Raw genomic sequence first — 16,622 nt, forward strand, 5'->3', positions numbered from 1 at the left:
ATTAGGCTACATATTCAAAAATGTCCCTTTGTCTTCCACGGAAAGTAAACTTAAGGATTTGCACATGAAGGTTAGTAAATGATGGCAGAATTATCATTTTTGGAAGAACTAGTCCTTTAATATGCATTTCAAGGCTGAGATTATGCATCGTCTGCAGAGCTAACGTTACTTACACAAAATAACATCTAAAGCGCATGTGATGAAGACAATATCTTTATGAACTTCAGAAAAATACTTATTAGATTTAGGTAGCTAATAACTAACAGACAGACAGACAGTTATATTCAAAACAACCCCAAATCTTACTAACTTACCATGATAAAGTCCTTTAACATTTAAACAGATCCAACAAATAAAATTAAGAGAAAACATTATCTGTCGATATCTGTCTGTATAATGTTGGACATTGAAATATAATTAACCACAAACCAACATGAGACTTCAAGTCTTTTAAATAAATGATTCTCTCTTCTATACTTTTCTTTTGGTATAGAATAAAATACCAGTTCAGGGTTCCTCTTTCGGCTGTTGTTGCAGCCAGCTGCACAACATATTGCAGGCATTACTGAGACCATCGGTCGTAAAGATGGCGGCGCAAAGCTACAGTGAAGTCATGTGAACCGAATGAATAGGGCTGACGGCATCGTTGGCTTCACTCACTCCCACTTTACTATCTATCCTGTATTGGATCGAGTACTGCTTTCCATACACCAATCCAATCAGAGTAAAGTCTTCATCAGCTGTGTCTATGACAATGCACTGTTCCTCAGCACCAGTGTAAGAACTGATTTTCCTGCTAAGACAAAACTCACCCTGAAATAAAGCAATAAAATGCACCCTGGACACAAGATTGCACAGGACATTGTCCTGTCCAAACGTTTCTCCTTCCTTATCTCTGCATCCCCCTCTCCCTCCTACCTTCCTCTCCCCCTGAGTCAAGTCACCAAAAGTTCACTAAGATTGTCTATATATCACATATGATGTATCTTGTGAATCTATTGTGTTTCCTATCATGTTTGGTATCATTTTAAGTGTCTCAGTGCGATTGGTAAAATTGTCTTAATTTCATTGCAGTCATTGGTATAATGAGAAAGATTGAGAACTTAGGAGACCTGTTCTCGTCTTTGGGTGATGTCTCTTCAAGAACCAGGTGGTACCCCCTGGGGTACATGAATTGACCCAAAACAACCCTGAAATCTTTTTTGTACAACCCTTTTGTTCTGGTCTGGGTATTTAAAGGGATACTTCACCTCTGGAAAGATGAATGTGTATTTAAAATAGGTCATTTATGTAGAAGAAATGTGAAATTATTTTTGAATTTGGAGCTTTCTAGACTAAGAAAAGCCAGAAAATGTATTTTTGGCTTATGTGGATGAAAGACAACAACTCCCAGAATGCACTTGCTTCGCTGCCCTAGGAGGCCACTCCCAAGCCACGCCTACCGGTAAGAGAGGACAGTTGAAAACAACAAAGCTAAGCTACTAGTGAGTCTCCGTGACGAGTTTGCCCTGGATATCAGGATTCGGCTTTTGCGTTCTACAGTCGCCATTCATCATGTTTACTGTGGCGAGCAGGATGAGGCTGAGGGGCGCGGGAGAACGGCGCGAGGCCGGTGGCGTCATTACTGAGACGCACCGGTCTCGCATCTCTCACGGAGGAGCGGGAATTTTCTTAGCAATGATAAACGCACATCAACCGATCACTTGTTTAGCGTTCATGTAAACACTACATTCAGATTCACCAATCGGAATGAATTCAGTTAGATTGAAACAAAAGGTGTGCATGTAAACAATGAATGGCAACCGCAGAAAGCAAAAGCCAAATCCCGGACATTTTGGACGATCTCGACGGTTGGACATGTCCGGGAAAAAGAGGATGGCATTGGAAATCAAATGCACTGGCACTGATCTGTGATAGGTCTGTTAGCGCATTAGGTCCAACCCCCTATGGGCGGGTTTGAAAGGGTGGAAACTAGTGCTTGTAGTCTCAACAGAAATCCGCCCCTCTTACACTTCCTCCTACAATGACGCAAAATGACGATTTTTGCGTCATTGTGGGAGGAAGTGTAAGAAGTAAATACTGATTTCTCCCGTCTCAGGGGAAAATGAGAGAGTGTTGCACGACCATTCAATAGTATGACTGGGTTTCTAACAATGCAAAGCTTAATGCAAATGGGTGGAGTGTTCCTTTAAGGTTAGGTAACAGAGCAGTCTTTGGGAACCTGTAACCAGGGAAAAACCCCATGCAGTGCTGTGTCAGTGTCATCTCAAGTCTTGCACTCAGAACACACTCACACACCACTACATATCTTGAATGCATTGCTTACTTTTAGAGTCATCTTTGAGTAATTGATGTCATGTATTTATTATTTCTGAATTGGCTTTTAATCACTTGTGTAATTGGCATGATACCTTTTACCTGACAAATAAATGTTACATTTTGATTTATTCTGCTTTTTTTTTTTTAGAAATCATTATTACTAGTAGATTAAAGTGCAGTCTGGTGTTACCGCAAATATCTGTCCAGGATAGATCAAACCGAAGGCACTGATGAATGGAGCATGGGGCACATCATTAAGGAGACCTTCCGATTTCTGACTATCACTGACTTAGCACGTTGCAAGCTCGCAACTATTAAAAAAATTACACCTTTGTTATGAGTCAGCAGTGAGCGGCAGCTTAGGGTAAAAATAGTTGCTCTGCACCCTCTGACTATTTCAGAACTGGCTAGTTTGTGATCGTGAGCGCACATTCGCGACGTGACGACTCAAAGCGACACCGGGTCTTTAATGAACGAATATTTGAAATTATGAGATACTCAGAATAATCAAAGATCTATATTAATTCATAATTTATATTATGACTATTTTCTAATAAGAAACAAGATATAAATTTGATTATCATTTGAAATTGGAGTCAGATTAAGCAAAGAGCTAAAGTAATATTGAAACTATAATTCTAATAAATTAATAAATTAAGTGAACTTCACTGGAGCGCTGAAAAGACATACACGCATTATCCCTTCACCCAGGCCTTTGGACTCCGTCATTGGGCCAATGGGTGGTCTTTACACCAGCTTTTACCTCCTTATACTCTACTCTGTACTGCATTGTTTCTCCAGTTGGAGACTTCTGCAGTTTCAGGGACACACCTTGGTACATGACATTTTCACTTTCAGTGGGGGTGGTTTGGAAACAAGCTGGAACTGTGTGTCTGTCAACTTCCCTTTTTCATACAGATAGATGGAGGAGCCTAGACTGGATGGATCAGAGATGGCAGAAATAATAAAGCGGATTCTCTTTTCGTTTTTATTGCCCTCTGAAAAACTTCTGAAACGAGATATGTTCTCTCTCATCTTTGAGATGACATCAGGATCGTTGAACCACTTTTTGACAGATGCCACAGAAACCAAGTCTGTAGCACTTTAAACTTGTCAGATTTCATTAACTCCTTCAGGATTGAAAGATATGGGTCTTCATAGTTCAGAGAGGTAAAAGTCAAGCACACCACAATATCAAGGGTCAAGGAGGATAGTGTTAAGACGGTCTGAGGCTACGTTAACACGTGGCCGGCTATTTTCATAAACGGACATTTCACCCTCTCCGTATTCAAAAATAACATTGTACACACCTGTCAGTTTTCAGAAAAGTGGTTGTTTACACGAACCCGTGTATATATGCCGTTAAGAGCATGCCAAACCTGTAGGTGGCAGTGTAACGAGAAGCTCAAGCCCACGTTAGCCAATCAGAATCGCGAAACATAGGTCGCACTTTTGACGCAAGTGCAAGTTCTGTCGCATACTGTGACGTCGGCTGCCTAAAACTCTTTTGTTTTGTTTTTCTCAGTTTACATGCAAATGTGCAAACAACATTTTAGAACGAATCATTTTCAGAGGCGAATTCTCTGTTTGCGTGTAAACTAAGATCATAAATTAAGGGAAATGTCTCCGTTTTTCAAAATAACCATGTATATGTAAACGGGGCCTGAGTCTTAAATGGCCTTCAATGTGTTGGTGTAAGAACTCAAGATGTGAAGTTCAGACTTTGCACCATTTAACCACTGGTTAAGCATGCTAGAATTAAAAGGGGAGCTCCTGTGGATCTTTAGGATGTCTTCCAGTGACTTCTCCTTCATTTCCCCTCCTCGAATAGCCGGCAAAACCCCGCCAACTGCTTTTAGGAGCAGTGTTTTGTAAAAGAGCTCTGAAATGAGCGTAGCCTCTCTTTGATGTTACTGAAAACCTTTACTAATGTTCTTTCAGACAGGTCGTTGCATATCCTCTCTGCCTCCCACAGGTCCTCCATTATTTCTACAGTGTTGGAAACTGCGCTTATGCTGATTTCTCTCTCCAACCGAGCTGCTTTTGTATTCAAAAGACGAAGAGGATAGAGCCAGGCTTTGATTGCAACCACATTCTCTGGATTCTCCTTCAGCAGAGCTGGGAGCTGCTTGTACAAATTCAGGGCCTCCATGTATGAGGTGGGATTCTGCTTAAAACAGACACCACCATGAAATGTGCAGGCAATCTTCTCAGCCACTTTCTTTTCAGCATCTGTTATTTGTAAAGCTCCTTTTCCCTCAATGGAAAAAATAGGGATTTTCTTGACCATAACATGTAGTTGTCCCTCAATTTCCTCCTTGCTTTGACCTTGCTGAAGGCCTGAGCTCCGTACAGTACAGCCCATGACCACATGAGTTGCAGTTTTCTGGTTAAACACCTGAGGGTAGGTGATCTGGCCTAAATGGGTCATAGAGAGCTGTTCAAATCTTGAGGTTTCACTGTAATACACTGTTACTCTGGACTGTGGATTTGGTGTCACGCAGGTGTTCTCTGCATCTGAGAATTACGGGCGATCTATACTATGGTGTCTCTTTGGGCGACTGCTGTCGTCTGACTGTGCATGTGATCATAAAGGTTTGGCTGCTGGATACATGCCGTGGTCCGCATTAGTTGGTATGTACAACCCACTCCTGTCCATTTGGCCCTCATAAAGGCATGTTGGTCTTTATTTTAATTACTTTTGTGTTTCAGGTGTTTAAACCACTCTGTGAGCATGCCATTTCTGTTGCTTCCGGCTTTGCATTGCTTATAGAATGGTCTACAGCATGGCTTACAGCTTTTTTTTTTCTTTGCATTTACCTTTGTTGCATTCAGTAACCTTTGAGTTTAATTCAACAACCTTTGTGATGTTTTAGTTTTATATTCATTGGTCTCTTTTGCATTCCATAACTTGTTGCATTCAATAACTTGTTGCATTTAATACTTTTTGTTTTGCCTTTATTTGTTTTGCATTCACTAGTTTTGTTTTGTCTTCATTTGTTTTGCATTCTTGACCTTGTTTTTTGACAAGTCTGTTACTTGTGGTTTTGGTTTTGTTGTAGTTGGAAGAAATGTGTTTTGCTTTTGTATTTCTTTGTTTATTTTCCTTATCTTGCTTTTTCTCTGTCCTTTTTGCTGGAGCTGTCCCTGTGTGGCAATAGCTCTCTTCTTCCCAAAGTGGTGTGGATTTGCAGTGAATTTCTTTAGTGTGTAAGTGTGGTTTGGTGCACATGTGGATATCTATTATTGCAGGCATTTTTGAAGCCCGGCATCTAGCCTGTCTTCCGATTGGTAAGCCCCAGCTCTTTGTTTGTTTGTTTGTTTGTCTTTTTCTTTTGTGTTTGATAAACTTATTTCACAGTGCTAGTGGCTTGCTGTGGCTGATCCTTTTTATGATTGCTCTATTGAATGAGACATTTTAACTAATTGACTGTTTAATAAATATTTATACTTTTGTTACCAAGTATCCATGTCTGTGGGTCATCTTGTGAAAAATCGAACCTGTGGGCCTTTGGGTCTTTCCTGGGTAGTTAATCCCGGGTGGCGTAGCCGTTCCCTTTGGAATCAGTATAATAATTGAGTACAGAATTTCTTTAATCCTTTATAACACCTCCATCGACACATAATGCTTTGTTTGTGTGTGCGGCAGTTGTCCGTCAGGGGCTTTTGTGTTTATTTAAATAATAAAGTCTTTAAATGTTAGCTGGTTCTCGCCTCCTTCCCATAACAACATACCTTGTTACACTAATATTGAACATAATAAAATCAAACATAGATTTAGCTGACGACACTTGCTAATGATAATTAAAGAGATTAGCTGTGTAGCTTAGTTTTCCTGCTGAGGCAGGTTTCTTCCACAGCGAGAAGCACATGGGATAAACTTTATCCACAAATATGCGCAGTCTTTAGCTTTATGACTTCAAAAAAAGACATTCATTCTCATTCTACAACTGTGTGTTCTTTTATTCTGAGTGGAAAATATATGGGTTTATTTATCACAGTTATCATATGTGTAGATATACATGTATAATTAGTGTAGCTGTAGGCTATTACAGTCCATTAATTTTGTTACCTGCCGTAAGTAATTGTGAGGGAATGACTAAAATGTCTAAATAAAAACTATATCAATGCCACATAATTTGCCTGGATCCTGTGAATTAAGGATAATGATATAACTGTTGATGTTTTCAGTTCACAAGGTAATGTTCATCTGAGGACACAGTCATACAATGACATACTATTACATACAATGACATACTCTTGACTAGATACATCAAGTCAAGAACTGTTATGTGAGAAACTCACATAGTTTAAACCACTTACAGCACCGCACAGATGTGATCGTTAGTATGCAGTTTTACTGCAGTTATTAATGTTGCCTGGTGTTAATGTAATGGTGTTGCCTGATTCTCTTTAACTTATATTCTTTGAGTGTCAGTCTAAGACTGACATCTAGTGGACGTTTTATGATCTGTGACTTTACAGACTTGGAGACATTTGCACACGGCACTCAAACACAGAAGCAGGAAGCAGGAAGCACGTGAGTTCAAGGAAACTGAAACTGAAGTTGAGCTGTTGTGTGTTTGTGTCTCTGTGTTCATGCAGTAAAATGGCAGAAGCCTTAATTTTTCAAGATGAGTTCCTGTGTCCATTGTGTCTGAATCTCCTGAAGGATCCAGTGACCATTCCCTGTGGACACAGTTTCTGTAAGAGCTGTATTACAGGCTGCTGGGATCAGGAGGATCAGATGAGAGTCGACAGCTGCCCTCAGTGCAGACAGACCTTCAGTCCAAGACCTGCTTTAGCTAAAAACACCATTCTGGCTGAAGTGCTGGAGAAACTGAAGACTAAACTTCCTGCTGACTGTTACGCTGGAGCTGGAGATGTGCAGTGTGACGTCTGTACTGGAAGAAAACGCAAAGCCGTCAAGTCCTGTCTGGGGTGTCTGAACTCTTACTGTCAGAATCACCTTGAACAACATGAGAGTTTCTTTAAAAGAAAGAGACACAATCTGACAGATGCCACTGGACGACTGCAGGAGATGATCTGCCAGAAACATGATAAACTCCTTGAGGTTTTTTGCAACACTGACCAGAAGTGTATATGTGTGCTGTGTACAATGGATGAACATAAAAACCACGACACTGTATCAGCTGCAGCTCAGAGGACAGAGAAACAGGTATGAACTTTAAACTAGACATTGATTAAATAATGTTAACACTATTTATATTGGCACCCATATGATCAGGTAACATCATTCACACTGCAGACATCAGCAGAAGTGAACAGAAGCTGCAGGTGCACTTTCACTGCTGAGCGTATTCGCAAGATGGCGCTGCCTTGCGGTGGCGACATACAGCAGTAGCCGCGTGTGTCCGTATCTGTCGTGTTTTTTGTTTTTTTTGTATCTCGTCTATCATAGCTGCGGGAATATAAGAGTATCTATTTATTATCTCATGGTTTTATGTGTTTTTGTGCGAATGTGTATGGGTTGGCTACTTGTTGTGAACCAAATTGCCCCTTGGGGACATTAAAGATATTTAAATTCAATTCAATTAATTTGTGCTCTGCATTGTACTTAACAGAAAATATGGTAACTAAAAATGCACCTTCAACATATTTATCAACACAAACCTTTTCATTAAAAATCACATGATATAGTGAAAGTAGTATAAACTGACATTGTTCGTGGTGCAGAAGCAGCTGAAGGAGACGCAGAGGTCGTTCCAGCAGAGGATCCAGCAGAGAGAGAAAGATATTCAGGAGCTGAGAGAGGCTGTGGCGTCTCATAAGGTGAGTCTGGAGAAGAAGAGAAGTTTGAGAAGTCTCAGTCAGGACTCACTGAAGCTCACTGTGTGATTGTGATGTGTGTCCTAACAGCGCTCTGCACAGACAGCAGTGGAGGACAGTGAGAGGATCTTCACTAAGTTCATCCGCTCCATTGAGAGAAAGCGCTCTGAGGCGACACAGCGGATCAGAGATCAGGAAAAGACTGCAGTGAGTCGAGCTGAAGGACGCCTGGAGCGACTGGAGCAGGAGATCAATGATCTGAGGAGGAGAGACGCTGAGCTGGAGCAGCTTTCACACACACAGGATCACATCCATTTCCTGCAGGTAACAGAGATCTAGAAGAACAGGGTCATAGTGGACTTGATCACAAGAGAAACATTTCATGAGAGCAGAATGAGCCGTTGACTGAAGTGTTGATCTGTGTGTTCGGTTATTATATCATCATCAGTCAGACTCTCATCTGATCATCTTCTTTTGAAAGATACTCACTTACAAATTTCTTCTGGAAGATATATATATATCCCTAATCCCTAAGTCCCTAATCGCAGAATCGTTCAACCCCATAGCAAAAATTTCTTTCAGCTGTTTAAAAATGAACAAATCAAACAAAAGTATTTGAAATAGCTCAACACAACAAATGTTTCAAGTGGTTTCCCCAAATTCAACTGAAAATGCAACTTTTAATGACGTCTGCAGTTTCAAAATGATCAACCCCCTGAATAGAATCCCTCACAACAGCACAAATCTGCAAAAATCAATGGCTTCATTAGTTGCACCAGGTGTGCTTGAGCTAGAACACACTCAACAAACCTAGCCAGTTCAGATATTTTGTGTCACATTTGACTGCAAGTTAGAAATATGGCTAAGTCAAAAGAATGGTCCAAAAAGTTAAGAGAAGATATCATAGCCCTTCACAAACAAGGAACGGGATACAAAAAGTCAAGTCACCTTCATTTATATGGCGCTTTTAACAATATAGATTGTTCCATCGCAGCTTTACAGTGATAATAGGAAATTAAAGTAACAGAGATAGTTTTGGCTTTACAGCAGCTCTAGAATAAAGTTATTGTCCAGCTAAAGTTAGTTTTTGATTGATTAAATTTTGTTGCAGAGATCATTATTTACTACCTTAGGGGCTGCTAACACGACACCGTTTTAACTGAAAACAGAAAACTTTTAATGTGTTCTGGCAGTTCATTTGCACAACAACAGTGTTTGGTGGCTCAAGAACACAAACTTTGAAATAGGTTCCAAGGTGCAAGTTTAGAATTTAAAAAAAAAACGTTATCATCTCTGTGTAAAATTAAAAAACATGAATCTGTGAAAATGGTGACGACATGCACATGCATCTTATGTGTTTAGTCTATATGTGTGCGCATTTTAATATATATGAGGGCATTTGCATTGTCGTCGTGTCCAGGCGCAGGTCCTTCATAAGATCTGGATACAGCCTGGATACGGCGGACTGCGGTAAACCTCGGGATGAACAGAGAGACTAACCTGTTCCGGCTGACCTAGTTTATACAGCCTAACATTGAATTTTAGAAGCTGATAATGTGTTATGTGTATGCTAGGTTGAAGAGATGTGTTTTTAGTCTAGATTTAACTGAGGTGTTTTTGGGGTCCTTGAGATGTTTTGACATGCCCTGACATTTGTGCTTTTTTCAGTTGCTTATAAACATATTAATGGCAAAGGTGTAATTACACTCTATTTAGCACAAACATGGCTACCATAATATGTGAGCAACATGTTTGTATTTTTGAGAGAATAATGTTTATGCATGGTTATTCATAAAAAAAAAATAAAAAAAAAGAAAGTTTCTGAAATAAGGCCACAAAACGCATACTAAATATGTTTCGACAAGACCTTTAACTAATGGATGTTGTCGTCTAGAGTTTTTGCTTCAAAATGATCTGAAAATCATCCTGTCTAACCATTCACATAAAACATTGATTGATTTAAATTTTGCAAAACACTTTTTGTTTGGAAAGGCAATATGCATGGGGGCATGAATGATCATGAATAATGCTGTGGTTCACACCTGAGAAGACAATGACCCGCATAATGAGCTTTTCAGTCAGGTGTGTCACTGAGAGGGTACCACAATAAAGAATGCGAGGACAAAATAAATATATATATTGCTTTTAATTTATTTAGAATATAGTTTTTAGCACATTTTTAGTACATAGTCATGCCTGGAAACAAATCCTGTTTAAATAGGCTATATGGGCCATTCTACAGAATTGGTTCAAAGTTAAGAGGAAACATCTTTTTTGTCTTTCCACAAATTTTGTATGCATGCAAATTGTATAATATCCAAGGTAAACATTTCTAGTAATTGTGCAGTTAATTCTCATACTGTATTTTCTGAAAGTTTTGGAATAATATATCCTCTCCCCAAATGTGTCACTAATAAACAAACAATAATAAATCATTTAAAGAGAAGCTATTTTTGCTATTTTATTTAAAAGTTTTCACATGTAAATCAACAACAATTACAATTTTAAGAATATTTCAAGTGCAATCTTTCTTTTTAAAATGTATACATTTTATTATACGTATTTCAAAGTTAAGGATTCATTAGTTAGAATATGGCCTACATTTGAACAAACACTAATAACATCAGTTGATGACTTTATTTTTGACGAAACATGGTACTTCGGTACCAAGTCGGTACTACAATGTTTAAAACGTGACGATACCAGCATTTCTGTAGTACTGGTACCCACTAATAAGCAGCTGCTTTCAGTCGCTTCCTAAGCACGGGGCTCCTGACTAACTTTTTTACTTTGAGCACTGTAGCCAATATATTCCACAATATATATAGTGTCTGTGTATATTAAACCGCAAAAAGACTATTTAAATATTAACCCTGCATGTTCTGCAGATCTCTGTGAATAAATGGCGCAGACATGCGGTTTCATTTACCTCACGCGGTTTCATTTACCTCACACGCACACACAATTTTTAAGTCTCTGCTGCCTCACGATATGATGACATGATGAAATTCATCTCCAGAGCCGCTCTGAGAGTCACTTCATGAGCATTTTAGCGTTTAATTTGAGAAAAACTATCGTCATATCATACACACACAGAAACTCAAAGGTATATTAGGCTACTGTACAGTAGATTTAGCTACGTCTCCATGTATTAAAAATACTACTACTACTACTACTATAATGCGTTAAGACCTCACTCAAGTACTGGGGAGCTAAACCATTTAGTGCTTTGTAAGTAATCAGCTATATTAAAAAAAATATACAACGTTGGGAGCCAATGCAGTGTTGACAGAACGGGGCTAATATGGTCATACTTCCTGGTTCTGGTAAGAACTCGAGCTGCTGCGTTTTGGACCAGCTGTAGTTTGTTTATTATGCGTGCAGGGCAACACCCCATTAGAACATCACAATAAATTTAGCTGATGTCATGAACGCATGAACTAACTGTTCCGCATTTGTCATTGAGAGAGCAAATGTCGTAATTTAGAAATTACTAATCCAGTTTTTTGTATCAGCTATGCATTCCGTTAATTTTGTGAATTGGTAAGTTTCGTCAGGGCGTGAAGAAATATACAGCTGAGTATCGTCAGCATAACAGTGAAAACTAATCCCATGCTTCCTAATGATTTCTCCCAAGGGTAGCATGTTCAGAGCGAACAGCAATGGTCCTAGTACTGAGCCTTGTGGTACACCATACTGAACTTGTGATCGATATGACGATAGGCGAAGGCACTAAATGTTCCTAGAGACACAGTTGGAAGCATAGTTTGCTAGTTCAAAGTTGGACGGGGCAGAAAAAGGCAGCTATCAACGGCTGCAAACACATTTTTGAGAAGGCAGGTTCAGAGAAACCCTTGAGTGACTGCAAAAGACCTACAGCAAGACTTGGTGGCAACAGCATTGAGGTTTCAGCTTGCACAGTAAGGCACATACTAAATGCATGTCAGAACTTCAAGACGTACACCACTACTGACCCAAAAGCACAAGAAAAGTCAGCTGCAATTTGCTCAAAATCATATATATAAGCCACAGATGTTTTGGGATTCTGTTCTGTGGAGTGATGAAACTAAACTGGAAATGTTCGGCCCTATGGATCAGCGGTATGTCTGGAGGAAGAAGAAAGAAGCGTATGCTGAAAAGAACCCTCTGTCTACAGTTAAACATGATGAGGCTCTGTGATGCTCTGGGGCTGTTTTGCATCCTCTGGCACTGGAAACCTGCTGCCTGTGAAAGGCAAGATAGATTTATTGAAGCATCAGGAAATCCAAGGAGAAAACTTCATGCCGTCAGTGAGGAAGCTGAAGCTTGGGCGTCATTGGACAATGATCCCAAGCAATACTCAAATTCCACCAAGGCTTGGTTTCAGAAGAAGTCCTGGAAGATTCTACAGTGGCCATTACATTCACCTGGCTTGAACCCCATAGAAAAGCTATGGTGAGATTTGAAGAAGGCAGTTGCAGCATGCAAACCCAAGAATATAACTGAACTGAAGGCCATTGCTCATGGAATGGACTAAGTTCTTCAGAAATGCTACCAGAAGCTGATGTCTGGTTATACATCTTGTTTGTAGAAAAGGGGTGTTCTACTAAGTAATAAAGATGCTTGCCATGAAGGGGTTGAATTATTATGAGTTGCATTTTCAGTTGAATTTGGGGGAACCACTTGAAACCATTTGTTGTGTTGAGCTATTTAAATAACTTTTGTTTGATTTGTTTATTGCAAACAGCTGAAAATCTGTAAATGTTGCCAATAAACCTGATTTGCAATGGAGGTTGAATAATTTCGATTGCAACTGTATATAGTGTTCAGTATCCAAAACTTAACTCATTTAGTAAATTGATTGTCCAGTTTTCTTTCTGTTGAGACTTCCGCACAAATCTAACAGTAGTGCAGGTTATTGGCTGAAGTGGGGAGGTGATGAGCTTTGATTTCTGTTTTCTGTAGAGTTTCCAGTCTCTCTCAGCTCCTCCTGAATCTACAGAAGGAAATGTCCATCCCTTCAGTTCTCTCTCCTCTTTTGATGGCATGAGAGAATCTGTCCTTCAGCTGAGAGACAAACTGGAGGATTTCTGCAAAGAGGAGCTGAAGAAGATCTCTGACAGAGGTAAAGTCCTGGAGATTCTGCTCTCAGAAATGATCCTCCATCATCTCATATCATGTAGAAGATCATATTAGAAATGTCTTAGGAACGGATGTAGGGATAATTTTCTTCTTGACATGATAATCACACTCTTCATGTCTGTTGATTTCCACAGTCACTTCCACCAACATTGTTCCCAAGACGAGCACCAGGAACGACTTCCTACAATGTAAGTCACTAAGAAAACAAGCAGAAAACTCACTGAGTGTGTTCATGTTCTTCCTGTAGAAGATGAAAGAAAACATGACAGAAGAGATATGGGGCCCTATCTTGCACCCAGCGCAATTGACTTTGTACACCGACGCATGTATCATTCCTATTTTGCACCCGCGCAAAGCGCGTTTTTTCCTCCACAGAAGCACGTCGCTAAACTAGGGAATGAACTTGCGCTCCCTGGGCGGTTCAGCGCAAAAAAGGAGGCGTGTTCCAGCGCAAACGTTCCTTCATGCTATTTTGCAGGTTTAGAAAACAGTTGCGCCACTAACCAGGAAAAAATAGTTTAAAGTCAGTGGCGCGTTGCGCATGTTATTCATATGCTATTTTAAGGGCGCATGCTTGGCCATAATCAATGTAGCGTGTGCACAACGCGCATACACTTTGATTCTCTCATCTACACAGAAGCAGCAGTTTTCATTTTTGCAAATCATACATTATTACGATAGATAGATAGATAGATAGATAGATAGATAGATAATTTATTATAAAAGCATACATCTAGCTTACACATTTACCCAAATTATCATACGCCTTTTTAACCGAAGTTAATTTGGGTGGGTTTCTCTATCCCCAACGTCCCTGACGAGAGCGTTGCTCTCCTCGGCTGTGAACCGCTCCTCGCGTGCGTCTGGCAAACCCGCCGTTATAATAGGAATCCGCTTTAGAACAAGCGAGCCTGCTCTTAAAGGGAATGTGAGATGTCGCTCTGATTGGTTTATTTCACGTTACGCCCAAACCACACCTATGAATAATGAAGCTCTTCAGACCAACCCATTTTAGATTTGCGCCTGGCGCAAGAGTCATTTATCCCGCCGGGAAAATAGCAACAGCGCCAAGACCCGCCCACAAAGTTACTTGCGCTTTGCGCGTTGACACTTGCGTTTCAGATCGTTAAAATAGGGCCCATAGAGTTGATCATGTAAATGATGATTTGCACAAGATATCTGGTAAACTGTATTGAGACACTGCTGATATATTGAACATGAAGAGTTCAGATATATTAAAAGATCAGACAGATTCATATTCCTGATTCTGATGTGTTTATCTCCATCAGATTCCCATCAGTTCACTCTGGATCCAAACACAGTGAATAAACTGCTCCGTCTGTCTGAGAGGAACAAAGTGATTAGATTCTCTAACACAGTCCAGCCGTATCCTGATCATCCAGACAGATTTGATAATGTGCATCAGGTGTTGTGTAGAGAGAGTGTGTGTGGACGCTGTTACTGGGAGATTGAGTGGAGTGGTGAAAGTGTGTTTATATCAGTGTCATATAAGAGCATCAGCAGGAAGGGAGAAGGTAATGAGTGTGTGTTAGGATGTAATGATCAGTCCTGGAGTTTGATCTGCTTTCCCTCCAGTTACAGATTCAAACACAATAACATAAAGACTGAAATCACTGTAGAGCCCATCAGCAGGAGAATAGGAGTGTATGTGGATCACAGTGCAGGAACTCTGTCTTTCTACAGCGTCTCTGACACACTGAGCCTCATCCACACAGTCCAAACCACATTCACTCACACACTCTATCCTGGGTTTGGGGTTTATTATGGATCAGTGAAACTGTTAATGAATCAGAATAGACTGTAGAGCTAAATATTGTATTATATTAAATGTTGTTAAGTGGAAAATAAAAAGATGTTCTTTACATGGCTTCCAAGTTTTAACAAATAAATTAGACCAGGGATGGGCAACTTCGGTCCTGGAGGGCCACTGTCCTACTGATGCCTTGTCCAAATACCCACACTTGTGGTCTTGGCCACTTGAGAGCACGTGCACGCAACAAGAAGTAAGTGCGCAAGGTGCCAAAATGCCAAAGTGCAGTACATTTAATGCACACTAAACCCAGACAATCTTGAATACCGCTTCGGAGCTAAGCTAAGCGTATCCCATCATGTATTATGTTCGGGAACTCATGTGCCCCGAAATAGCGAGATTTTGAGGAAAACTTTCCACTGTAATTTAAATTAATTAGATACATATGATTTGGTAGTAAAAACAAAGTGTTGCACGTTTTATTAGTGCAATGATGAGTATGGTATGTGTAGGCCTATTTTGTACACCATTTGCAACTGTTTTTATCACTTAATTAGAAGCACTGCAATTTTAAATTTGTGTCTTCTGTTAGTTACATAGCGATTACGGAACAGACATGTAGAAGTTTATTTTAAAATACAAAGTATTGAAATACAATAAATAAAAGCTCTGTAAACACTAGCATTTTTTGCAAGACTATAAGTGTGTCCAATCGAGTGATGAAAAGTTCTACACACACTTGCAGTCTTTACACCTACTCGAAAACTTGGGCCAAATAGAGCAAAGACCGCAAGTGCAGGTATTTGGACAAGGCAAGGGTTTAGCTTCAACCCTAATCAAACACACCTGAACAAGCTAATTGAGGTCTTCAAGATTACTAGAAAGTTACAGGCAGGTGAGTTTTTTCAGGGTTGAAGCTAAAGTCTGCCGGACAGTGACCCTCCAGGACCGAAGCTGCCATCCCTGAATTAGACATTACCGATAAGATCAAAGGCAGACCATATGATCATTTCTATCTAATCCTTTTAGAAGAAGGATTTGTTACTTTTCAGTATGTATCTGTTATTTCATAGCAGGATTTATATGTATTAAAACTATGTTTGTAAATCAATTTTCAATAAAGAAAATCTGAGAGAAAAGATTTTAAGATTTTCTATTCTTTTTTAAGATTTAAGATTAAAGATTTTTGTTCAATAAAGAAAATCTGACTTGAGTTTAAACTCAAATTTTAATAAAGATAATCCAGGGACATGTTAACCAGATTTCATTATCATTTAGATGAAATGATTTTAAAATATTTTAATGTAAGTTTTCCATTCAGACGGTCACTATAATCCTTTACAAGCACTTTTTATTTAAAGGTGCTGTATGTAACTTTTCTACTAAAATGAATCCTTTTTTTATTGCCTGTGTGTGAAGGGGTTTGTGATCTCACATTAAAATGATCCACTTTGCGGGTTTTGCTATTACCTCGGAAAGCAAGTATTCTTATTTTTATGTGAAGGTGCCGGGTCAGATTTACCACGAAATCCAGTGACGTGACCTGCACGCGCGCTCCCGAGCCTCTCGCCTCGTCTAGCCTACTGACTTTGCACTCAACAGCGACGACACTGCAACTTAT

At 39.7% G+C, this 16,622-nt stretch overlaps 1 protein-coding gene across 1 annotated transcript in view; it reads left to right on the forward strand.

Moving 5' to 3' along the window:
* Positions 1-15,928, forward strand: part of LOC307157617 (uncharacterized protein) — a 64,650-nt gene extending 48,722 nt beyond the window's left edge. The window contains exons 15-20 of the mRNA XM_079869544.1: positions 6,805-7,498; positions 8,017-8,112; positions 8,200-8,433; positions 13,054-13,213; positions 13,365-13,418; positions 14,520-15,928. Coding sequence (XP_079725670.1) covers positions 6,805-7,498; positions 8,017-8,112; positions 8,200-8,433; positions 13,054-13,213; positions 13,365-13,418; positions 14,520-15,055 — 1,774 coding nt within the window. The 3' untranslated portion in view covers positions 15,056-15,928. The remainder of the gene's footprint in view (positions 1-6,804; positions 7,499-8,016; positions 8,113-8,199; positions 8,434-13,053; positions 13,214-13,364; positions 13,419-14,519) is intronic.
* Positions 15,929-16,622: the final 694 nt, after the last annotated feature.

Source organism: Squalius cephalus (assembly GCF_949319135.1).
Source record: "Squalius cephalus genome assembly, chromosome: 4".
NCBI lineage: Eukaryota > Metazoa > Chordata > Actinopteri > Cypriniformes > Leuciscidae > Squalius > Squalius cephalus.